The 27,188-nt window shown below is 34.5% G+C and overlaps 2 protein-coding genes across 2 annotated transcripts; both read left to right on the top strand.

Annotated features, from left to right (window-relative positions):
• Positions 1-1,504: 1,504 nt before the first annotated feature.
• On the top strand, positions 1,505-2,731 carry LOC110096673 (pentatricopeptide repeat-containing protein At5g46460, mitochondrial-like). Its single transcript, XM_020822730.1, has 4 exons — positions 1,505-1,948; positions 2,010-2,033; positions 2,105-2,239; positions 2,333-2,731. The coding sequence occupies exons 1-4, from the start codon at positions 1,505-1,507 to the stop codon at positions 2,729-2,731; spliced, it is 1,002 nt and encodes a 333-aa protein (XP_020678389.1).
• Positions 2,732-7,059: 4,328 nt separating this feature from the next.
• LOC110096683 lies at positions 7,060-10,493 on the top strand. Its single transcript, XM_028700461.1, has 4 exons — positions 7,060-7,173; positions 7,414-7,879; positions 9,060-9,324; positions 10,094-10,493. The coding sequence occupies exons 1-4, from the start codon at positions 7,068-7,070 to the stop codon at positions 10,385-10,387; spliced, it is 1,131 nt and encodes a 376-aa protein (XP_028556294.1). The 5' UTR covers positions 7,060-7,067; the 3' UTR covers positions 10,388-10,493.
• Positions 10,494-27,188: the final 16,695 nt, after the last annotated feature.

Here is a 27,188-nt window from a genome sequence, read left to right as displayed (position 1 = left end):
ATGAGAAGATATTTGACAGTGTAATTCAGGATTTTAGATGATTTGTTTATTTAAAAATTAAATTTAATATGCTTTGAATTTTATTTATGTGTTAACTTAATTATGAGTTATTTATGAATAATTTACTCAGTAGCTAGTTTAATTATTCAATAAATTATTTAATAATTTAATTACTAATTATACTTGTAGACTTGTAGTTATCTAATTAATTAATTAATGATTCAGGTACTAATTAAGTATTTAATTAATATTTATATTGATAATGACCTAATTAATTATTTCTATTTTAAATCATATTAATCAAACTATGATAATTATTATCTAATTAAAACTTAAGAATTAATCTTTTAGGCGGGTAGGCTTTCCTCATCTTCTTACTTCTTCGTATCCTCTTCGGTTCCGCTAGTTCGTGTGAGGTACATCTTCGAATGAGTTGGCTTTTCCTCTACTGCATTTCTTCGTTGATGTTCTCCTGCCCGTGAAGTTGAGTTTTGCAAGTATCGAAGCTTCTTTGTCTCCTTTGAAGACGTTGTTCCTGTTGGATCGGAGTTCTTTGCGATAGGAGTTGTGGTAATGATATTTCTCCTCTTTCACGTGCTTCTTCCACTAAATCTATAAATCTCGTAATCCATAATTCTGTTGATCCGCTGAACATCGAGATTTACTTAATTTTGGATTTATGGCGTATACCCGTAAATATGGAATTTAAGAGTAATTCAGATTTACGACACGCTTGAAAACTATTTGACATGATTTATCGTAAATCCGACTTTAATCTTGCAACAAATCCGATGCCAACAATCCCTGAAGTGGCTTGAAGTTACAATCTTTATATAGGATGTTCGGGCTAGAAATTTTATAGCATTGATGAGCTTTTAAAGTTGTAATTTAACATTCTATGTTAAGAAAGTTATAGTGCAAATATATATATCGAGTCTCTTAGAATCGATTTATTATTCTCTACGGAGTCCGGATGTGTCCACAGACCAATAAAAATGCGTCACGTCACCCCAAAAATGTACCGCACTCGGTACCTAAGCGTAACCGGATGGGAGAACCTTCCTGTGTTCCCACAGAATAATTGCTCGAATCAACCAACACTTTGTAGAGAAAATTATTCGATTTTTAAATTATTTTGAAATTTTGTTTTATATTTTAAATAAATTTTGAATGATTTAAAAAATTGATTTTGTGTGTTTTTTAAATAATTTGATTACTCAAAATAAGTTGATTCTTATGCAATGGAATTATATAATAAATTAATAATTATCAAATCACAGTTACCGTGATGGCAGCCCTTCACTTCCCGCCCTCCGCTGCTGATCACGGCGCCGCCGTGTCTCTGGTGGTGCGATGCCGAGCAGCGACGGATCTCCGGAAGATCCACGGCCAAATGGTTAAATACGAACTTCTCTTTCATCCCGTCGTCGCCGGCCGCTTCGTCTCCGTCTTCCCAATCTTGGAAGGAAACAATCGTTGAGATTGCCTGCTTCTATACGCCCAGATGGTAGCTTTCATCGGCCATCTTCACGGCCTGGAGTTGTACCTCCCTTCAGTTCTCAGATATTGCGGGAAAGCTTCGGGCTTGGAAGAGACGCGGCAGATTCACGCGCAGGTTCTCAAGACCTATTTCAAGAATGACCCGTTTATTTCCAATTCTATCCTCCGGATGTATCTGGACCTTGGTGAAGTTGAGGTCGCGAGAAGGGTGTTCAACACAATGCCTAAAAGGAACGTGATTTCATGGAACTCCATGATTTTTGGTTGCATCAAAGCTGGGGAAGGCAAATGGATTCATGCCTTTGTTTGTCGCAATAAACTTAGATTCAGGGAATCTTGCATCAGCCTTCATCGAGATGTACTCGAAGTGCGGTCTTATTGGCATTGCTTTAGCTATCTTTCAAAGCATTTCTTGCAGGAGGAGAGTTGGAGATTGGAATTCTATGATGTCAGGGCTTGCCTTCCATGGTCTTGGTTGAGAAACCTTGAACCTCTTTCATGAAATGCAGAGAATGAAAGTCAATCCGGATGAGGTAACTTTCTTGGCTATCTTAAATGCTTGCAGTCACAGTGGTTTAGTTGATGAAGGCCTCAACTTTTTCAGCTAATTAATGAAAAGTTTAAAATTAAACCAAACATAAAACACTATGGTTGCTTGATTGATCTCCTTGGCCGAGCCGGGCGGTTGGAGAATGCACATAGAATCATAGATGAAATGCCAATGGAGCCTGATTCCATGGTTTGGAAATCCTTACTTAGCTCCTGCCTCAAGCATGAATCTATTGCTACTGGGGAATTTGCTGCCATGAATGCAATTGAATTAGCTCCTTAGGACTCTAGCTGCTATTTCCTTCTGTCGAACTTGTATGCCAAGGCAGGGAAATGGGGTAATGTAGATGCTATTCGTGCTGTTATGAAGGCGAGAGTAGTGAGAAAGAATCCTGGATGTAGCTCGGTGATGATTAATGGTATAATTCATGAATTCCTTGTGGGGAAAGAGATGGGTGTAAAATGCAGCGAGGTGATTCAGGCTAAGTTGGAGGAAGTAACCAGTAAACTCAAGATGGAAGGATATAGGCCTGATTGGAGCCAAGTTCTTCTTGATGTGGAAGAAGAAGAGAAAGAAAGCTTGCTCGGTGTTCATAGTGAGAAGCTAGCCATTGCCTTTGGACTTGTTAATCTGGACAAGGGAGCTTCTATTCATATTGTTAAGCCTCAGAGTGTGTGGTGATTGTCATTCGTTCAGCAAATTAGTTTCTAGAGTTTATAAACATGATATCATTTCGAGGGATCAGAATAGGTTTCATCATTTCAAGGGGGCCTCATGCTCCTGCAATGAGTATTGGTAGTGAAAAGAATCTTCAGGTTGGTCTTGCCACGATGGAACAAAATTTTTAGGGTGAATATTGTTGTATATTTGTGTAGATTTTTCAAAGTCAGACTTGTCTCTCGTATACATATATAGATATACACTCTAACACACTGTAGCTAGGGAATGAGTTTGGCTTGTAGTCAACTACTAATTAGAAACTTCTAGTGGAGTTTTTGATTGAATGTGAGTACCTTTGGCGAGTTCTTCTAGCAAATCCTTCTATTTGGTTACTGAGTGGTTTGGGTGAATTGCAAATGCATCGATCTAATAGTCTCAATAAATCGATAAGTTTTTGAGTCGTTCAAACGAGTTTAGTAATTCCATACCAAAGGTTGAGTTTAGGTTGATTCTGATAGGAAGTGGGTACAATTTTCTCAAAATCAACGAATGACAATAAAAAAAATAGGAAGAAGGACACACCAGTACTATTTTTAATACAAGATATATGAAAGAAGATAACAATATACAGTTGGATCTACAATTGGAGATGACTATTTGACTCTCCCAAATCTCTAGCCACCAGCTAGAGCCTAAATAACCTAAGACTACTCTGAACTCAGCAAACAAGACAAAAAAAATCTAACCCTAGGTAAACACTACTTAAAGCATACACAAAATAATACAATTCTCAAACAACCCACTTCATATTAATTTTCCTTTCAAATTTCCCCGCCATCCCCCTTTTGAAAATGCCTCTTGGGCCCTGTTGCGAAAATGAGCCTCGCTGCAAAAATGAGGCTGGCTCATGTTCCGCCTAAAACAAGCGGAAGTTTTGCCTCAAAATTGGCGGAACTGTTCCGCCTCAGTAGAGCCGGTCCAGGTTGAGCAGCTGGACCGGTCTAACAATACCCCCCTTCCAAAGACTCAGCTTGTCCACGGGGTGGAAACATGGCTCCTTCCTCAATTTATCGTTATCACAAAATATGAGAACTTGAAGAGTTCGGTCTTACATATGTGACCCGGTGTATACCTCACATCACATCTAAAACATAGCTCATTCACCCCCTTCTCCTGTGACTCCGTTTCTGTGAGCTTCTTGAAGTTGTCCCTAGGTATTCTTCCTACATTCTTCTCTTTCAGGGCCTCCTTAAGAGTACCCGGTCTCTTTTGATGCCAAAAAGATGGTGGTCATCATATATGAACATCCTGAGCTACTGTCTCCATCCCCTCCCTCTAGGTGTTTTTGATCCTCTACTAACTAGGCTAGATTCATAACCTCGCCCATATCACGAGGCCTCATCACTTTAACCGTCGCTCGAATATCTGGCTTAAGCCCTTTCATAAAATTTCCATCCAGCACAATCTCCAGAAGTTGGTCAAGTAGTCTGGCTAAGTGCTCAAATGATTCACGGTACTCCACAACTGTCCCCCTTACGCTAGGGTGAAGAACTGCTCAGAGAAGTCCCCTTATTTGCTGGTTTAGAAACATTCAAACAAGCAATCCTTAAACTCCCTCTAGGTCCGTATGGGTCACCTTGTATCTCTCGACTGGTACCATATTAAAACTTTTCCCTCCAAGCACATTTCAGTTGTCATCAATCTTTCCTCCTTCATCAACCTATTGACAATAAAGTACATTTCCATCTTATAGATCCATCCATGGGCATCATCTCCCTAAAAAATTGCTTCCTTACCCTCGGATCTCCTTCGTTCCGCCTCAGTAGAGCCGGTCCAGGTTGAGCAGCTGGACCGGTCTAACAATACCCCCCTTTCAAAAACTCAGCTTGTCCACGGGGTGGAAACATGGCTCCTTCCTCAATTTTATCGTTATCACAAAATATGAGAACTTGAAGAGTTCGGTCTTATATATGTGACCTGGTGTATACCTCACATCACATCTAAAACAGAGCTCATTCACCCCCTTCTCTTGTGACTCCGTTTCTGTGAGCTTCTTGAAGTTGTCCCTAGGTCTTCTTCCTATATTCTTCTCTTTCAGGGCCTCCTTAAGAGTACCTGGTATCGACTCTTTTGATGCCAAAAAGATGGTGGTCATCCTATATGAACATCCTGAGCTACTGCCTCCATCCCCTCTCTCTAGGTGTCTTTGATCCTCTACTAACTAGGCTAGCTTCATAACCTCGCCCATATCACGAGGTCTCATCACTTTAACTGTCGCTCGAATATCTGGCTTAAGCCCTTTCATAAAATTTCCATCTAGTACAATCTCCAGAAATTGGTCAAGTAATCTGGCTAAGTGCTCAAATGATTCACGGTACTCCACAACTGTCCCCCTTACGTTAGGGCGAAGAACTGCTCAGAGAAGTCCCCTTATTTGCTGGTTTAGAAACGTTCAAACAAGCAATCCTTAAACTCCCTCTAGGTCCGTATGGGTCACCTTGTATCTCCCGACTGGTACCATATTAAAGCTTTTCCCTCCAAGCACATTTCAGTTGTCATTAATCTTTCCCCCTTCGTCAACCTATTGAAAATAAAGTACATTTCCATCTTATAGATCCACCAATGGGCATCATCTCCCTAAAAAATTGCTTCCTCACCCTCGGATCTCCTTCGTTTCCTCTGTTCCCTCCATAATCCCCCCCCTTCCCCAAGGCACTCCTCCCCCCCCCCCCCCCCCCAAGTGTCCCAATAATCCCTTCTAAGTTTGTACCCAACACTTTCATCAAATTCTCACATTCTCATTTTAAACTCAACACCCTTCAGATCGTAATCAATATCTCTATTTTAAAATTCAGCTCATTCCCTTTTAAATTTGGCACTTTTTCAATCATAATTAGCCATTCCCCTTTTAAACTCCACCCGTCTCCTCTCAAATTTAGTAATCATTTGTTCATGCTTGGCCTCCTCACACCTCTCCCCGTATCTTTACCCCTCTTCCCTAAGAATAGGCTCTATAGGAGGCACTCTCTGCTCTCCCTCCATAATCTCCCCTTCCCACTCTTCCCTTCACCTTATTAGATTAGGGTTTTTTTGTACTCCCTTGGTTGTCGGAGGTTTCATTCACCTTCGGCGACGCTGTTTTGGATTGGCCATCGAGCAACTTATCCAACATCTCCTCCCAGATGAAAATTTTTAAAATCGGTCTTTTCATGGACCACTTAAATTTTACTTTTTAAATCTGAAACTTGAGTTTTGAGATTCAAAATTTCATAATTCATTTGTCCAATCTCCCATTCCAATACTTCGACCTTTCTTCTAGGCATCGACACTTGGATCAAACAGCTATGATACCAATTTGATAGGAAGTTGAATCAATTTCCTTAAAATTAGCAAAAGATAATAAAAAATTAGGAAGAAGAACACATTCTTACTATTTTTATAATATGATATATGAAATAAAGTAGTAAGATATACTTGAAACTTCAATTGGATAGGAAGATTCGGCTCTCCCAAATCCTTAGCCGCATGCTAGAGCCCAAATAATCCCCAACTTAAAAAAAAAAACTAGGAAAACAATAATACAATTCTCATATAATCACTTTCATATTAATTTTCCCTCATCCCCTTTTGAAATTGCCTCCTGGGCCCAACTGCAAAAATGAGGCTTTATGATACTTAATTATGGGAGACTTCAGGCTTTGGACTATTTCAAAATTATAGGCAATTCAAGCTAAAGAAAGCTTTGATTATTTTGTAAAAAATATAAGATTTTTATATAAAAAATTAAGATATCTTTTAAATATAAAATAACAATGAAATTTTCGTTTTTAATTAGATAAAATTTAGTTATCTTTTTTCTAAGAACGTAATATTTATTCAATATCCTATATTGAAAATAAATGTTTCTGTCAAAAGTTGCCATTGCCAAAGAAAATTTCTCCCGAATATCAAAAAAGCCACAAGCGACCTTTCTTCTGTTGTCGTTTAGATTCAAAGCGTCCCTTTCAATGGTCCCATCCAATCTTTTTGGCTGATTTTGCAAGGCATTTAAGTTGGAATTAATCAAAAGTAGACTTTGATTCTTTCTGTAAGTACAGTTGGATTTTTCATAAAATTTTAGAAATTTAGGAATTTTTTTTTTTAATTTTAAACAATATAATAAATCGCAAACGATGTGTCAAAATTTAAGATTTATTATATGAATCAATTTTCGAATTTTAACCTTTAATTTATTATTCAATCTAAATTTGTAGGATTTACTACGTCCAAAAAAATTCCCAGCTTCCTTCTTTCTTTGTTTTTAATATTTTTATTTATTATTTATTGAATCTTTCTCGATTGTTTAATAGATGAGATAATGAGCAGAACGGCCACACCTATGGCAGACACCACGTGCAGAAACATCTCAGCAGCATCAGCTAGAGAAGGAAAGATGCAGAGGAAATCTCCATCATCTTCTTCCGGTGAAATCTCCATCCCTCTACGCTATCTATTTCAATCGATTCATTCTGAAACAAATGAAGACTACGATACCGTTTTTTTTTTTTTTTTTGATTTCATCTTTAGCTTACCTGGTTCTCACTTTGCTTTAAAATGGATGAAGTGTTTGTATTTGTAATCTAATTTGATTAAATCAGCTTCAGCTCGTCAGTTGCTTTTCTTTACTATATTTGGAGATTAAAATGCCGGGAGTTGAATTTCAGGAGTGTTTGTGAAGCTCTCAGGGATCTTCTTGGTCGGTTTAGTTGCATGGATTTACCACGTAATTCAACCTCCACCTCCTAAGATTTGTGGAGCATCAAATGCTCCTCCTGTTACATCTCCTAGAATTAAGCTCAGGGATGGCAGGCATCTGGCATACCTAGAATCGGGGGTTCCAAAGGAGAAGGCCAACTATAAGATTATCTTCATCCACGGTTTTGATTCTTGCAGATATGATGTGTTTCCTGTTTCTCAGGAACTAGTGGAGGAATTAGGTATCTATTTACTTTCTTTTGACAGATCTGGATATGGAGAAAGTGATCCTGATCCAAAGAAGACTGTAAAAAGCACAGCACTGGATATTGAAGAACTTGCTGACCAGTTGGGACTTGGTTCTAAGTTCCACATTATGGGTTTCTCCATGGGCGGGGAAATTGCTTGGACCTGTCTGAAATGCATACCTCACAGGTATAATTAGTTGGCTTTCACTCTAGCTTAATTTAATTCCACCATCTTATACAATCTACATAAAGTTTGCAAGAAAATATTTCCCTAAAATAAAGGCCAGAGGGGAGGCAAGCATAAACTTATTGCTGATCCGCAGGAGTTGCAATGAGCGAAGCACAGCAATTTTTGGTTCCAGCAGTGTTGCTTATTATTACCAGTTAACCATCATAAACTAATGATTATATTAACAAGGAAAATATTTGGTCAGGATATCTGATGCACATTTAATCAAAATGAGTTTTTTTACTCACATTTATTTTGATATACAACAACAACAACATTAAGCCTTTATCCCGCTATATGGTGTTGGCTACATGAATCCTTTTTCTCCGTTGTGCCATGTTAAAAGTTAAATTATCATTTAAATCTAATAAAGAAAAGTCATTTCTAATATTTTCTAACCAAGTCTTTTCAGGCCTATTTCTACCTATCTTAACATAAGTCAAATCTAATACATCTATTTTCCTAACCGATCATCGGAAGGCTGCCGTTTTATGTGACCAAACCATCTAAGGCGACTCTCTCTAATCTTATCTTCCACTGGAGTTACTCCAGCCTTTTCATGTATACCCTAAAAATTTATTTTGATATACGTTAAAAATTTATTTTGATATACATGCAATATAAATTTTTTATTAATTAGGCATATATTAGACTCATCTTAAAAGAAACTTGATTACTATTAAGCTCATACTAATCGAACTTAAATCAGGATGTCCTTGTCTAAATTTTCTCTTACTAGCAATACCTGCTTTTCTTTGTTTAAACAATGAAGTCATTGACAAAATTTTGTAGATTCCAAAGAAGAAGTCTCTGACCATGAAAAATAGGACTAGTAGATATCATTATTTAAATTCTTCTTTTTGAATGAGTAACTTTTCAATGAGAAATGTAGATCTTCTCATAATACTTTAAATTGACAGATTTCTAAAGATGAATATGTTAAGTTGTGGAGTATAACTTCTATGTCTTTTAAGAAGCCTTTAAGAACTCCACAATAATAATAAAAAAATGCCATCAATTGGTGGATAAAGCTATATAAAATTCTTGATGGGTTCTATGCGTTTATATTCTGTTTGTTTTATTTGGTCTGATGATTTGAATTGGATTTCGCCATGTCATGCCATACTATGTGCGACAGGCTTGCAGGAGCGGCAATTGTTGCTCCAGTTTCTAACTACTGGTGGTCTGGATTTCCCCTTAATTTATCCATGGAAGCTTACAACCAACAGGCCATGCAAGACAAATGGGCAGTCGGAGTGGCTCATTATGCTCCTTGGCTGGTGTATTGGTGGAACACTCAGAAATGGTTTCCATCATCAAGCGTCATAGAACATAACTCTAAAATTTTCTCTGCACCGGACTTGAAGCTCTTAGGAAAGTTTGATGCTAGAACTCATTATGTGGTATGCTTCTCAATACTCTGAATTTTTTCCTCTTCCATCAATAATTATAGTGATGATTTTGTAGCCATTTACATCTTTCAATAGTGACAATCATGTAGGCTGTACTTAGTAATGTTATAATCTCTAATAACTGAGAAAATACTGTGGAAAGTAGATATCTATGAACAAGGTAAATATTTATGATTACTGTTTTGTAGGTTCTAATCACTCACATTAAGTTCATGACATTTATTCTGAAATTTGATTCCATTATTGCTGCTTAAGATTTTATTGTGAACCCTGATGATTTTTTTTTAATGTATTTGTATTTCATTCTTATTTGTATTTGTTTTTCATTCTCATATTCAATAGTCTTATCCTAACTCTCTATATCAACTTTATTAAGGCTTTAAGAAGCGGTAAGGGCATGTCCAATGGAACGACAAACAACCGTTTGCCGTTCTTCCGTCGCTCCAACCGAGCGGCAATTTTGATGCTATTTCATCGCGGATGATCGCACTGTTCATCCGTCATTTATATTTTTTTTAATTCCAAAATTATATAGAATTAAGTCTGATAAAGAATATATTAGGAATAATCTTTTTCTGGCGTTAGCAAATAGAGTTCGGTTGGAGACAAGTTACTGCATTTTGGTATATTACTGTATTATAGAGTGAAAAATGAGTTTTTCGGTTGGAGATTCCTAAGAAAGCTGTCCCAAACGAAGCCTAATTCTCCTTTTATATTCATTCCTACTGTGTTACATGACAAATAATGTAGTTGTTGACAGGCACAGATAAGGCAACAAGGAGAATACGAGTCACTCCATCGCGACATGATAGTTGGTTTTGGCAAATGGGAATTTGACCCAATGGATCTCCAGAACCCATTTCCAAGCAAGGAAGGAACTGTTCATTTATGGCATGGAACTGAAGATCTTGTTGTACCTGTTATCTTATCTAGACACATTAGCCAGAAGCTTCGCTGGGTTCAATATCATGAACTAACTGATGCAGGCCACATGTTTCCTCTGGCTGATGGAATGCCAGATGCCATTGTAAGGAAGCTTCTCTTAGAAGGTTAGCAGAGTTATATCAGCTTCAATGGCCTGTATTGTTTCCTTACCTGTATGCTTTCGCCTGGATTTCATATGGTTATTTATAAGAGAAGCAAGTATGGTATGTTTCTAATTGTCTTTGTCAAAGAAATTTTGTGCTAAAAAAATGCTTTATAAAATAATACGGAAGTTGTCCTAGACGAAGCCTTAGGCTTTGTTTGGGACGACTTTCTTACTACTTTCTTAAGCAGCTTTTTAATATAACATTTTTTAATTTAAGAAATTTTTATACTAAAAAGCTGCTTTAGAAAGCAGTAAGAAAGCCGTCCCAAATGAAGTCTTAGGTTTTGTTTGGGACGGCTTTCTTACTGCTTCATAAAGCAGCTTTTTAGTACAAAAATTAAAATTTTTGTACTAAAAAGCTATTTTAAGAAGCAGAAAAAAAAGTCGTCCCAAACGAGGCCTTAATGACCAGATAGAGAGGCTACCATGGAAATAACTATCGAAAATGATGCAAGGGGGGCGTGCTCAAAATCTATAGTTGGAAGGAGTAGCACCCTCTAAAAGCCTTAGTTAATTAGTTCTACTGGATATGATTTTAAATAAATTAACTCTAATGGATTGAGGCTAGTTTGTAAACCCAAGGCTTTGAAAATCGGACCGGTCAATGAACCGGAAGAAGAAGAGGTTAGCGGTTCGATGGTTCGACCGGGGTCGAACCGGGGTCGAACCGGATGACATAATAAATATTATTATATTTAAATATTACAATAATAACATAATTATTGATGCCGTCGCTGGGATCTCCGAAAACCTGTAGGAAAAGAATCGCAAGCCAAGCAATGGAACAGGGAAACGGAGCTATATGCTCCAGGAAATTTGTATATTGATAAGAGGATTAACAATTCACTGACTGTCTCGGCCCTTCTCTTCTCCTATAAGTATAATTCTATCTTTTCTAAAATAACTGGAAAATGCTATAAAAGAGCAAAATAACATAAAGCCAACTAATGAAGCAGAGAGGCGAAAAGGTAAAAAAAACGATAGTGGAGCGTATCTGGCCGTTATTCCCGGATGTGTTGTGCCGCAGGCACAACATAGTGCATCAATTATTTATTAATATATATTAAAAATTGAATAAATAGTTTCACATGATTCAACCATTTCTTCAAATAGTTTTATGATTTTATCTCATTGCTCAAAAGATAAGTGAATATGTTGAAACTAATAAAACGATTAAAAAAAATTCTAACTAATAAAAGGAATGAAGGATAAAAAATATTAAAAAAATTCCTATATTACTCAATGCAAACTCAAGGGCCACAATAACCTAGACGGTTGGAAACTTTATCCTGAAATGAAGCCCAAAAATCTTATAAGAACGAAGCAGGGACCAACTATCACTGCTAGAGAACTGTTAAAGCTTAATACTATAGAGAAGTCTGACCCAAAAATCACCTGGAGATTCCATATAGAACACTACATTTGCAACCATTCAAACTGTTTTGACCCCAACATTCGAACATAATAAGAGTAGGGGAGGCTGGAATTTTTGTTTATGCTTGTGTGTGAAGCAGATGCCACCGTAGAAATGAGAAATATTTTTTTTTGTGTGTAAATCTAAACAATACAAATAGAAAAAATAATACAAATATAGAAACTAATATTTCTTGGATAAATCTAAACAATACACAGAAAAAGAATACAAATGTCACCGCAATCTCACAAAAATCATTAATGTATACTCACCGCAAGCGATTTTGCTTCTCGAACTAGATGAGGTGCCGGAGGCGGAGAAGAAGACGACGGAGGCGGAGAAGACGACGGAGACGGAGAAGACGACGGAAACGGAGAAGACGACGGAGGCGGAGAATGGCAACCGCTCGAGGAATAGGGTTTTCGGCTTTTTAGTTTTCGCATAAAACGTTTTTTTTTTGCCTTGCAATGCCACACAACGCGAGCCCTTAGTGGCTCCGCTGTCCGCACAAAACAAATCGTCGAATCCCAGCCTCCCAGCCGTTTTTTTTTTTTTTTTGAACCGAACGGTTTAAGGAAACCGGAACCGATTCGGCGGTCGAACCGCCGGTTCGAGCGGTCCGGCACCGGTTCTCAGCAGAACAGGTTTTATTAAGAACCGTAACCGGCCGGTCCGGTCTGATTTTAAAAGCCTTGTGTAAACCTATTTATCACTTTAAAAACCTGATGCAATCTTTATTAATTATCATTAAGAGAATTGAAACAAGTATAAAAAAGTGAGTTAAGGTTTGGATCCATAACATCTTATAAACATAAATTGCTCGATAAATAATGTATTTTTATATTATGAATTAGTTATATATATATATATAATAAATTTTAAGTTAGCTTGAGTCAAATTTTGATTGAGGTATCATTAATTCAAAAATAATTCATAATTATTATTAAGTGATGTTCCATTACTTAACTTTTGCCTCAATACGTATTAGTTGATACATAATTTAAATTAAACTATAGAGTACTTAAGTACATGTATTTATTAATGTTTACTATATAAGTATTTTAATGTCGGCATTCTGATGACGGAGAGTAGATGTATTAGATTCGACTTGTGTTAAGAAATGTGGAGGTCGACCTAAAAAGAATTGATTAGAAAGTATTAACAATGATATTTTTATTAGAATTAAATGAAAATTTGACTCTTAAGTAGACATGATGGAGAAAAAAATTCATGTAGTCAACCCCACGTAGTGTGATAAAGACTTGATGTTGTTATTGTTGCATATTGTTGTAGTGGGATCAGAGTATTGTTCAAATTGGTTTGACCTAATAATAAATTGGTTAATGTGTTTAATTTTTATATTTGAATTCTTTTGCATGTGTATGAGAATGATTTGTGTGTATAAAAAAAGTTTGCATAGGTTCTGAAGTGGGTTAAGGGGTTATTGCTTGTTTGTGAAAATTGAAAAGTTTCCCCTAGAGAGCCTTGACATTGTGTTTTCTAGCACCCAACATTGTACTCTCTGGAATTTAGAAAAAATAAAATAAAAATGAACTAGCGTCATGGCAGTGTGTTTTCAGGCGCCTCGGTGCTGAACTTTTATTTGGTCCGGTGAACGTACGCTCCTCTACGTTCGGCCACCAATGTTTTAGCGCCACGTAGCATGAGGAAAAGTAACTGACCCGACCCGTTGTTTTTTGGGTTCTTGCACGTGCGTTTTTTAAAATCCTTGACGAGCTGAACAACATCCCATCACCTTTTGGATATATTTCAAATACCTAACAAATACCGAGTTGTACCTAGTTTTTTTTAGCAATACCGAGCAAATACCTAGCAATACCGAGCAAATCCCTAGCAATACCGAGCAAATCTTGAGCAAATACCGAGTTGTAGAAAAACTCGGTACAACTCGGTATTTGTATAGTTTTGATCTTCACAGAGCGGTATTTCTCGTTTTTGCAAAGTAATACCGAGCAATACCGAGAAAATTGCGAACATAGCATTCCCGGGTTCCGCTCCGGGTCAAGTCGTCGGGCCGCGCGGTAAAGAGTAAGAGCACGTGGCGACATGTTATTGGCGGCCGAACTTATCTCTACGTCAGGTCAGAGGACGTAATAATTGTTCCTCGGTGCTAGGCTAATTTATGCACTTATAAACATCTTCCACAAGCCATTTCATTCGATCATTTTGGGCAGTCGGTCAAGAGAGGGAAAGAGAAGGATTTTGAGAGGGGCCGAGGATGATTTGAACCACTTTGAGTCAGTTTTATTTGTCGGCCTAATTCTGAAAGTTGTCTGGATTGAGGTTGGTCATATTATTTCTATCTCAATTTTCAAAATACGAAGTTTTCCCTAAGTTTTTGATTAAATTTATATTTATATTACCGAAAAACAAGGATAATTTTGCACTGATAAAATTTATATGTTATAGAAATTGAGATTTTAAATATTAAATATTTTGAATATTTTTTAAAAATTTACCTTTTTAATTAAATAGAAAATAATCTTGAACAAGAAAAATAACGTTGTAGTACCATTAAAGTCTTGAAACAGTGTTTTGCACGATCCCTAATAATATGGTGAAATTATGAAATAGTACATTTTCACTTAGTAATGTGTTATGTTGTTTGTCGTTATAGCAATTTGAGAAATTTTGTACCGAGTTCTTTATGCTTTAATTTTCACACTGTGATGAATTATGTGTTATATTGATTGATTTATTTGAGTCTTGATGTGAAACATATTTGTTGGGAGATATAAAGGGCTAAAATCCTTTGGATTCTATAGATGCTGAAAATCGTAAACTCTTTGAAATTCATTCTGTTGGGTGTCATAAGGGATCATAATCTTACATTTTGTCTGAAATAGGGGGAACTCTATTGGGAGTTATAAGGGGCCAAAATGTTTAGATTTTGTTTAGGATATGAGAAATCTGTTACATTTTGTCTTGTGAAATAAAAGTTCATACGAAATTTCAGTTTGTTTAAATGCTCAATATTATTATTTGAATCTTTGGATAATTGCTATGTTGTATTACTTTGCTGAGCACAGTGAATTGTTATATTACATTTGATAATTCTCAAAAAATGTTTAATACAATAAATATTTGAAAATTTATATCGGTATTGTGGTCTGCTGAGCTGTTTAGCTCACCAATATTTTGAATTTAGCTTTCACGACCTAGGAAAGAGAAAGAGCATGTTTAATAGCTGTTTCAAGAATCTGATATGAGTTTGTAGGTATTTCTTCTTTTGATTTTTGCACAGTCATAGCTAATTTTTTTACTCTAATTTATAACTTTTGTTTATAGTTATGCACTATAATTGTATATGCATTTTTTATGATAAATGAAAAGCAAATATTTTTTATTAGTTTATTTTCAATATTTGATGTTATTAGCAACTATGCGTTTATTGTTATTTTTAAGTTGAATTGGAAGAAGATTTCTCAAAACCTTCCAAAATTTAGATATTGGGATTTGTTTGTTGCAGCGCAACACGATAGGACATGTCCAGCCTGTGAGTCTTATCAGATTAGGTTGTGACATTATAAATGTACTTAGATGGACCTTAATGTCATCTAATAAAAAAAATCATTGTAAATTGAGGCTAACCCAAGTTTGAAAAGGAATTTTTAGGGCATAAGTAAATAGGTTTAAACTGGGCTGAAAACCCCATATGATATTGTTGACCTTGAAATTGTCAAAACCTTGGTCAAAGGAGTTGAATTGGTCAAATTGACCAAACTAGGCCCCAAGACCACCTTCTTTGGGTTCCATGGGTCATACCAAGTCTCTTGAGCTCAGACTCATGTCCTGGGCTAACCTGGTTGACCCAAATTGATCCAAACCCCTTCTATTTGATCTCAACCCAATTTCATGGCTTCTACGCTCAATCTATCACTTCCCTTGGGTTCCATGGGTCAGACCAAGTTCATTGAGCTCAGACTCGTGTCTTGGGTCAACCTAGTTGACCAAGTCAACCTAAGTTGTCCCATTGAGCCATAATGAGTCAGTTCAAGTTCTAAATCATTCCAAGTCCTATTCTTAGACTCAACCCACAACCTTAGACTCATTGTTTTAGGTTGACCAAGTCAACCCTTGACTTGGTCAACCCAAGTCTTAAATGGGTCAAATTTGACCACCCAAGTCTTAAATGGGTCAAATTTGACCTATTAAGGTCGAAATCAATCATATTTAATTCATTCACTTATTCCAAATCTTGCCTTGAGCCAAATCCCGTCTAATTCAACCTAATTTCCTCCTAATCAAGTTTTGATTTGATCCTAGCCGTCCATATTAGGTCTAAGGCTTTAAATAGGGATATTAAAGCAACTTAGAAGGATATCTGACATTCTATTCTCCCTACAATCCCTCTCAAGCCGAATTCTTTGGTACTTGAGCTCTCATAATTCTCCTCCACAGATACTTTAGTAGGTGGAAGGAAAAAAGAGGCGGTAGTGCCACATCAAAATTTTGGGGGATTTTAGTTTTAGCATATGCTCAAATGAACTCTAACAATCCTTGAATTTTTTTTAATCACCTTAACGATATATATATATATATATTCATTTAGTTATATGTCTACAAATTTTGAAGCTCAAATAATTTTTAGATGTTTTAATTATTATTTTGAACTAGCTCTTTGAGATTGGTTAAGTTTGAATTTATGATTTTGACATTATTGGATTAGTCTTGAAGAAATGATTTTTGTCTGTCATAATTTTGTTGGAACTTTAGTCCAAATAGCTTCTAAAAATTATGAATTTAATTTTAAGTGATCTATTGGTCTAAAAATGCAAACGAAGCCTTAATGATCAGATAGAGAGGCTACCATGAAAATAACTATCAAAAATGATGCAAGGGGATTGCACAAAATCTATGGTTGGAAGGAAGGCTATAAAATGTGCTTGGTTGGCCATTAAGCCATGAGTAGGACCCTCTAAAAGCCATAGTAAATTAGCCCAAATGGATATGATTTTAAATAAATTAACTCTAATGGATTGAGGATAGTTTGTAAACCTATTTATCACTTTAAAAACCTGATGTAATAGATATTAATTATCATTAAGAGAATTGAAACAAGCATAAAAAATTGAGTTAAGGTTTGGATCCATAACATCTTATGAACATAAATTGCTCGATAAATAATGTATTTTTATATTATGAATTAGTTATATAGATATAATAAATTTTAAGTTAGCTTTAGTCAAATTTTGATTGAGGCATCGTTAATTCAAAAATAATTATGAATTATTTTTAAGTGATGTTCCATTACTTAACTTTTGCCTCAATACGTATTAGTTGATACATAATTTAAATTAAACTATAGAGTACTTAAGTAAATGCATTTATTAATGTTTACTATATAAATTTTTGAATATCGGCCTTTTGATGACCTGATAAGGAGAGTAGATGTATTAGATTTAGCCTATGTTAAGAAATATAGAGTTACTCCTAAAAAGATATGGTTAGAAATTATTAGAAATTACATTTTTTTTATTAGATTTAAATGAGCATTTGACTTTTAAGTAGGCAGGATGGAGAAAAAGAATTCATATAATCGACCTCATATAGTAGGATAAAGACTTGTTGATGTTGTTGTTGTATATTATATGTGACACCCTCAGGATCAGAGTACTGTTCAAATATGTTTGACCTGATAAGAAATCATGTAATATGTTGTATTTTTATATTTGAATTCTTTTGCATGTGTCTGAGAATGATTTGTGTGTATAAAAAAGGTTTGCATATGTTCTAAAGTGGGTTTAGAGTGTATTGCTTGTTTATGAAATTTGAAAATTTCCCCTTAGAGCACCCCAACGTTGTGGTTTCTAGTGCCCTGGCATTGTACTCTTTGGAATTTGGAAAAAAAAAAAAAAGAACTAGCACCTTGGCAGTGTGTTTTCAGGTGCCCCGGTGCTAGTCATAATTTATTCAAACATCTTCCACTAGTTATTTCATTCGATCATTTTGGGCAGTCAGTCAAGAGAGGAAATGAGAAGGATTTTGAGAGGGAGAGAAGAGGATTTGAGTTGCTTTGGGATATTTTTAGTTGTTGGTCCAATTCTAAAAGTTGTCCGGATCAAGGTTGGTCATACTATGTTTATGTCAGTTTTCAAAATATAGAGTTTTCTCAAAATTTTTGATTAAATTTATATTTCTTTTATCGAAAAACAAGGATAACTTTGCACTGACAAAATTTTCATCAATAACTTTATATGTTATAAAGATTGAGATTTTGAACATTTTTAAATTTTTTTTTGAAAATTTTACCTTAGATATTTTGAAATGTGCACAATAGTGTTGTATTACCATTAAAGTCTTGAAATAGTATTTTGCACGATCTCTGATAATTTAGTGAAATTTTGAAATAATGCATTTTCGCTCAATAATGTGTTTTGTTGTCTGCCATTATAACAATTTGAGAAATTTTGCACTGAGTTTTTTATGCTTTAATTTTCACACTATGATGAATTATGTGTTATATTGATTGATTTATTTGTGTCTTGACGTGAAACATATTTGATGGGATATATAGGGCCAGAATCCTTTGGATTCTATTTGATGCCGGAAATCTTAAACTCTAAAATTCATTCTGTTAGGAGTCATTACGGGTCAGAATCTTAAATTTTGCCTGAAAGAGGGGGAATTCTATTGGGAGTTCCACGGGGCCAAAATGTTTAAATTTTATTTATGACCAGAAAAATTTGTTACATTCTGTTCAGTGAAATAAAAGTTTACATGAAATTTCAGTTTATTTAATTTTTTCGTATTATTATTTGAATATTTGAATAATTGCTATGCTGTAATACTTTGCTCGGCACAGTGAATTGTTATATTACATTTGATAATTATGAGAAAATATTTAATAAAAGAAATATTTGAAAATTTAGATCAGTATTGTGGTCAGCTAAGCTATTTAACTCATCATTATTTTGCATTCAATTTTCACAGTCTAGGAAAGAAAAAGAGCATGTTGACTAGCAGTTTCAAGAATCTGATATGAGGTTGCAGGTATTTCTTCTTTGATTTTTGCACAATCATAGCTAGTTTTTATAACTCTGATTTATAACTTTTGTTTATAGTCATCCACTATGATTGTATATGCATTTTTTATGATAAATGAAAAACAAATCTTTTGGATTAGTTTATTTTCAATATTTGATGTTATTAGCAGCTATGCTTTTATTGTTATTTTTAAGTTCAATTAGAAGAAGATTTCTGAAAACCTTTCAAAATTTAGATCTTGAGATTTATATGTTACACCGCAACACTATAGGACCTTTTCAGTCTGTTGATCTTATCTGATTAGGTTGTGACATTATAAATTGACTTAAATGAGCCTTAATGACATCTAATTAAAAACTATCATAAATTGGGGCTAACCCAAGTTTTAAAAGGAATTTTTAGGGCATATGTAAATGGGTTTAAATAGGCCTTAACATCCCATATGATGCCATAGTACGTGGAAGGAAAAAAGAGGAGGGAGTTGCCACTTCAAATTTTTGGGGACTAGTTCTAGCATATGTTCAAAGGAACTCTAGCAATCCTTGACTTTTTTAATCACTTAACGAGATATTCATTTAGTTATGTCTACAAATTTTGAAGTTCAAATAATTTTTAGATGTTTTAATTATTATTTTGAACTACCTCTTTGAGATTGTTTATGATTTTGACATTATTGGATTAGTCTTGAAGAAATGATTTTTGTCCATCATAATTTTGTTGGAACTTTAGTCCAAATAGCTTCCAAAAATTATGAATTTAATTTTAAGTGATCTATTGATCTAAAAATGCAAAAAAAAAAAAAATCATCCTCAATCAAATTTATTTTATAAGCAATATCAATTACAAAGATTGCTAGACAATATGGCATGTCCTAGTTAGGCCACCATCTAATAATCTCGTATCCATTTCATATTGAATAGGTTGATATAAAGCAAATAACTTTAAATTTACCTTTTCTTTATTATTAGTCATATTTGATTAAAAAAATGTTCAAAGTACGACATCAGAATTTTACTAATAAGAATGCGTAGAAAAAAAAAGGATAATGAATGAAGTCAAAGATTGAGAAACTCTTAGATTTCATTAGATTGTTAGAAACTATGAAGTTGATGTCAATTATTTCTTACGCCAAGTTCACCGTTTGACTCCTATTTATAGGTTTTGTTTAAGATGTAACACTACTAAAAATAGTACATATGAGCAACATAAATAGAATTGTCTAACAAAGTTTAACTTGTACTTTTTGTAAAATAAATGAACTTAAGTAGCCTATAACTATTTGATTAAATACAGAGTTAACGCTGACTTCTAAGAACGAGTTCAACAAAAGTCTTGTCCTACTTCACACGTGTTTGTGAGTTTTAACCAAATCGTCATCGACTCTATCTAAGGCTACCAAGAAGCTTAGCACAAGTTGATTTGGCGAGTTGGGCAAATATAATTTGACAACTTTGGTTAATCTCTAGGTCGAGTTTATGTTAGTTATATAGCTTTGGATGACTTGAACTCGGTGGCGGTGGCAATGTTGCAATGTTCTTTAGTGACTTTTATGAATTGATCATTCTTCATTGCGCAACTAGCATTGAACTCCGTTTATGTTGATCAATAAGACTCCATAAAATCAATTCAGATTCATAATTTTTGTTTCTTTAAATATGTTCATAAGAGAATAAGATAATAAAATATTCAAATTGGTCTTGATGACATGTTACAACAATTATGATTGATTATATTGATTTGATCTTTTCGTGCACATCACAATCAAAATGAAGTCTAAAAATATGAGTTTGATGCAAGCCTTATGAGTATTTCATTCCATATCTATTCATATTCTTCTTTAGCACTTCTCTTTCCCTTCTATTATCAAGAGTAAGAATTCTGCTAAATTCAAAGTCGGAAACACTCGAGATCAAGATCTCTTTTCTTTCATTAAAGAATCGTAAGAAGGAGAAGGCTTAACAAAAGATGGAGAACATATAAAAGATGCTTGATTACAAGTCACCTCTCAAGAGGATAAAATTAGAACCTAGCAAGGTAAGGAAATAGAAGACTTCATGATTCTAATTAATCTTATGTTTTTAATGAATCTTACTCCCGAGAAAGTTGATCAAGAATCTTTGTTGATTGAAAGGGCAAATGTTAAGAAACATGTCAATGAATGACAACCAAATAATATGTTTTTGACTGTATCAAACAAATTGTTATAAGATTTATCATAAATGAGCTCTTAAGTAAGGCTCAAGATAAGATTGCCACTTCACTGAAATCATTTGAGGTGTTTATAAAGTTTGAATTCTCACAGGGTTCTTCCATAACACTACATTGATAATTTTTTTCGAGGTTTTATACAATAAAAATGACAAAAATTTCATTATTATTGTTCTAAATGATAGTGGGTATCCTAATTCATTTTTTTTTATTATGATAAATATTTTATCGAAATTAATTTTGACTCAATCTTTGAATTTTTTTATGCTAACATATTACCAACATCGTTAAAGACTACGATGTCATCCATGCTCAAATGATAAATTCATTTAGAAGCTTCATTTTTTTCATAGTTTACATAATCATAGAAGGCAATCTATGATAGTTTTAAAAGACATTTATAATTAATGACTTCATATGAACATTTATTTTAACATCCCCTAACACCACTATAACATGCATTATAAAAACATTCTTTGATATATATTAAAAGCCTAATAAGGTACATAAAATGTACATTTTTTTTTTAAATTTAAGGATGTCAGAAGGAGATTTAATCACATATTACATAAATAGTTTAGCTCAATCACAAGCCAATTAAGCTCCATGAATTTCAAATTTAACAATAGAATTTATACCTTATGCTTGCTCTCAACATTACTTAGGAGTTCTCAAAATATTTTAATAATCATCAATAGCTCATATGGATCATTCACCATGAAGCTAGGTGATGTCAATGATCTTGTTCATAGCAAGGATAACATACAATAAGAGATAGTTGGAGGTACATCGCCTTTTTATCTAGATGTTGACAACATGAATACACATCAAAATAATTGTCATAATAAATAGGGAGAATAATCAAAATCTTATGGGAATAACTAATAATTAAATTATAATAAAAGCAAAATTTTCAATTGCCTAAGTGGATATTAGTACATTGGCAAGCCTAGCCATGCAATGAATAAATGAATGAGGAAAGTGCGAAGAAGGGCAAATGTTAAAAGACAAACAACAAATATTGTCAAGGAAGTAAAAAATGATTCACCGATACTTAATGTTGACACTTGTTGGTGTTGAAAAGGCGATTTGCCTTGCAAGGTGCAAAACAAATCTTAATTAAATTTCTTTGGAAAAATTGAGAATTAAATTTAAATTTCAATTTTGAAGTTGAACAAACCATTAAGGATCGTATACCGCCTTAGAAGGCGGAGATAAAATCTCCTGACGGGTTTAGACCCATAATTGTAAATTTTCACTTGGCTATTGTAGTCTAATTTAAGGGAGAACCACATATGACCCCGGAGGGTCAAAACGAAGTTCAATCAAATTTTTTACTACGATAATCAAGAGAAGTGATCATTAATTTCATATTCAAATTTATGTTAACACATGATAAATCTCCCCAAAGAAAGAAAATATCATTTGTTAGCAATCATTCGATAATGACAATAACGATTGTTATAAATTTGGTTCCCTAAAAGAAATATTAATTAATTTTTTAAAAAAAATTGATGTGGATTCTAAATCTCCTACGAGCGCAAGCCCTCGTAGTTAATTACATCATAGGGAAATTGAATTCCTTACGAATACTCTGGATTAAAATAACGGCATAAATTTTATTTTAAAAATTTTCTAGGAATGATATCAAGGAGGTGAATTTGGAATTTCAATCGGGATTGGATCGAATTTTGAACACTTATTTCCGGAGTCAACGGAGGAGAGGTAGGAGGTACCTAGATATTCTGAAATAATCCAGAAGTACCCCAATCTAAGCTAAGTGTTAGGTTTTAAATTTTGGACTGAAATGAAATTTAGTTAGAGTTGAGCATTTTATTAGAAATTTGGGATTATATTCCCGAAGGTTGGGGTCTTATAATCAAAGATCTGCCCCAGATCCTAAATCTAAATTTGGACACTGGACCACAGTCGTCCGAACTTAACTAATGCAGTGCAAAATTTGGACTTACCCCGGCTTAGATTGGGCAGCCAGCTGACCACCTAGTCGATTTAAAAGAGATGAGTCTGATCTTTATGAAAGAGTAGTATGGACGTTTTATTTAAAGTTTTGGAGTGCTGGGGCCGACATCTTAAGATTTCCCTAATTGACCCCTTTAACTTATGTTGCATGCAAAATGCTAAGGACTAATGCAATTAAAATGTTGACTCTTTTAATTTGTTTCTAATGCGATGTATGCTAGTTGACAACTTCAAATCAAGTATGCTTGAAATTTTAGAAACAAGCTTAGAAAATAATTTTTTTAGAAGACTGGGCTTCCCCAGGTCTGGCACCTCGTCCTCATAGGTCAGACTATCCAGACTCTACCCGCGGGCGGGGAAGGGTCTAAAACAAGGAGAAAGTAGTGCAGAAATATGCATGCGACCCCGGGGTCGATCCCCTGCTAATTCCCTAAATTCGTCATCTTTCTATATTATTTAGACTCACTAAAATTTTAAACTTTTAAGATTAGGAGTATAAAAATTTTCACACCCTTACGAGTATTACGTATCCAGGTGAAAACAAAATCGACACACAAATGCTAAAAAAATTAAGAAAAGTAGGCAATCCTAAAGGCAATCATCTCAACACATCAAATATAAATGAATTAATTAATAAATCTCTATAGGCAAAGTTACCTTGCTTATTACAAATCAGAATTTTGCAGAAAGTAAAGTGGCCGGGCACCACTGACAACAACCCGGATTCTAAACCTAGTAGAGACGCAAGTGGTTTTAAAGGGGATACTCTTTGTCTTCAAGTCTTCAATCTTGTTCTCCTTTGGGTTCATCTCCTTCATGCTCCTTGAATTCTTCGTAGTAGGCTACCCAAATGGATAAGAGGGCACTTTCCTTGAGGGGAAGGCCACTCTTTCCTCTTTGGGTAGGAAAGAAGTGATCCAAATTTGGATCTCCAAATAAAAAAGGGCTACTCCCCTAAGGGGTGTCCTTTTTTCTTTGGAGTCCAAGCTTTGGACCTATGTATCCCAATTCAAAACTCCACTTTCACAACACTTGACACTTATACAAATTACATTTATATCAAATCAAAAATTCTAGCTACAAGGTTATCCTAAGCAGTTAATAAATCAAGATATATTTATTCTCAAGAAGTTATATATATGCAGAAAAGAAAGTAAACACACTGGCCACGCTCTTTTTATTTGGGGGCTTTAGCAGCTAAAGTACTTGTGCAAGCATTTATAATATTTGAAATTTTTTTATTGACTTAGCCCCCTTTTTATTGCCCTGCATGAACGTGGACACAATCCTATGGGCGGATTTTGCTGTACTTAGGCTCGTTGGAAAGCTCTCGATATCCTCTACAACTTTGCTGAAGGACCCAAGAACGTTTTATGGCTAGATCGAAAACTGCTACAGGAATATCATTTTCTCTCTCTTTCTCTCTCTCTCTTCTCAGTTTAGGTTTCTAGCTCAAGCAACACACCCTCTAATGGTTGGAGAAGACTTATTTAGAGATGGAGAGGCTAGATTATACATTGGAGAAAGTTGTTGGCAGCTGGAATTGAAGATTTTGGAGGATAGGGAGTGAAGACAAAGCCTTGTGTCAAGAGTGAGAAAATTCCATCCCTTTTCATGATTGTTTTCCTTGATTAAGGAGATAGATAAGCTATATGCTGCTTCTAAGTAACCTCCTCAGCCCCCCCAAATGAATGAGATTTTGGATTATTATGTGGTTTTGACTTGCCAAGGTGGCAAAGCCACACCACATAAGCTTATAATTAAACTTTGTTGACTACTTTGACCAATCAACTTTGCCTTTGATTAATGAGGTGATAGTCAAATATTCATGCTAATTGGTTGGAGTAGTCTTAAGAGCTATTTGAATGAGTTTGGAGAGGACTCAACTTTTGAGATGGGTTTAAGAGCTTGAGGGATTTGATTTGATCAAATGGGTTGGAATAACCCATTTAAAGCTTTAAAGGGTACTTTGGTCAACCAAGTTGACCCAAGTTTTGGAATTGGGTCCAATAAGTCCCAAATATCATTTGAAAACATTTAGAGAAGGTTTCAAAGATTAATAGTTAAATCAAGTCGAGTTTAAGCCAAAAATCCAAAAATCTCCCTTTAAAGGCATTTTGGTCATTTTGGCTTCACGTCAATTTTGGGTCAAATTGATTCTACAAATATGTGGATTATTGCTTAAAAATTCAATACCAAGGTCCTGGGAGTGATCAAAGGATTTGGAGGGGGCTCTAGAGTCAATTTGCGCTAGGTGAAAGGCCTAGTGGCATGGATTGTAAATATTTAAAGGTTTTATAGGCTTTGGGATTTCAATTCAATTTCTGGGGTTCGAGATCTCATAATGGGCTCAGATTTGGAGGGTTTCTTCTAGAGACATGTCATATCAATATGAAATTGATAGACTCTGAATCAGAGGTCATTTGACTGAGTTTTGAAGTTTTTTTTGAAAAATCCTTGAAAAAGGCTTTCAGGACAAAGCCTTTGAGCCTTGGATTTATAAGTTTGAACTGGGTTTTGAATTTGAATGAGTGGATTTGAATTACCCATATCATCTATAACCATTTGAGAGGATTATGGTTGATAGGATAGGATTAAAGTTTGATAGAAGCACAATCAAGATTTGAATTGAATTTGGAATCAGGATATGTTTAAAGTCTTAATAGATTTGAAGTTTAGATTTGATTTGAAAATTGAATTGATTGAAGTCTAGATTGATTTATGATTTGAATTGATCTGAGACCTAGATTGATTTGAATCTAGATTGTTCCTAGAGTTTGGAGGAATTCTAAGATCTAGAATCTAAAAGGGTTCTAGGATCAGGATAGACCTTAAAGTTTGGAATCTAGAAGGATCTTAGGGTCTAAGAAAATCCTAAGGTCTGGGGTATATAAGGATCCTAGGACCTAGAATAGATCCTAAGGTCTGGAGTCTAGAAGGATCCAATGACCTAGAATATATCCTAGGGTCTGGAGTCTAGAAGGATCCTAGGACCTAGAATAGATCCTAAGGTCTGGATTGATTTGGAGTCTGGAAGGGTCTAAGTGACCTCATACAAAAATGAGGTCAACAACACTCTAATGAAAGCATAAATATTGTGAGTCTTTCCATTATTCTTCAAGCAAATATGTAAGGATAAGCTTTTGTACATACAATTAAATTAAAGTGTCCTATGTTGATGGAAAATCCTTAAATTTTATGGGTATTCGAGAAGTGATAATCAAGATAATAAATATAAACAATTGAAAGATGAATGAAGTCAAATGCATCCCTAGCTTGAGGAGACACTTAATTTTTATTAGATAACTAGTTGTATAATGATATCATGCCTCTTTTAATGTTTGTACTAGCAAAATGGCAAAATGGGTCTCAATGATTGTCCAGGGTAATATGAATGACATTTTTTTACATCACCAACACAAAAATATCAGGATTCACAATAAATGTAAAGGCATATTAAAATATATAGTATCAAAGTATCAAAGATCGGACCATATAAATGTGCTAGAAAGTTTAAAGATTCTCCATGTCAAAGATAAATTTTAAGGTTGAAAGTTTGTTGAATCAACCTTATGCCAATATCAAATCATAGGAAAATAAAGATGAGTTAATTTTTTAAGGGATCGAGATAATTATATAACAAAAGATTTGAGTTGGTACTGACAAACTCATATTGGTCATTCCCTATCACTTGTTTAACATATTCACTATACTACGTCAACTTCATATATGACAACATTATCTAGGTATGTGCTTATTTTATTAAAAATAAATAAGATTTCTTCTTTATTATTTTTTTTAATGAATTAAGAAAGCCTAACATAAATACACACCAGAACTAAAATGTGCAATATACTTTTTTTTGTAAAGCAATTTATATTAAAATAATATATATATTTATATAGAAATCAGTAGTCAATGCAGCGGTAGAAGAATCAATAAACAGTAGAAATCAGTCGATCAGTCAAATCAATCGTATCAAATCAAATCAATCAAAACAATACTATCTGGTCGATTGGTATGAAATCATCAAATCAATACAATAAAGCCCAGTCTATACTAGCAATGAATCAAACGCAGCAGTTCAATACAGTGTAGAAATAATAATATCATCAATATCAATGAATCCATATCCATACAGTATCTATAACAGTA

This window comes from Dendrobium catenatum, unplaced genomic scaffold, assembly GCF_001605985.2.
Source record: "Dendrobium catenatum unplaced genomic scaffold, ASM160598v2 fragScaff_scaffold_1521, whole genome shotgun sequence".
Taxonomy (NCBI): domain Eukaryota; kingdom Viridiplantae; phylum Streptophyta; class Magnoliopsida; order Asparagales; family Orchidaceae; genus Dendrobium; species Dendrobium catenatum.
The sequence above is the reverse complement of the archived record's forward strand: the minus strand, read 5'-3'. Positions and strand labels throughout refer to the sequence as shown.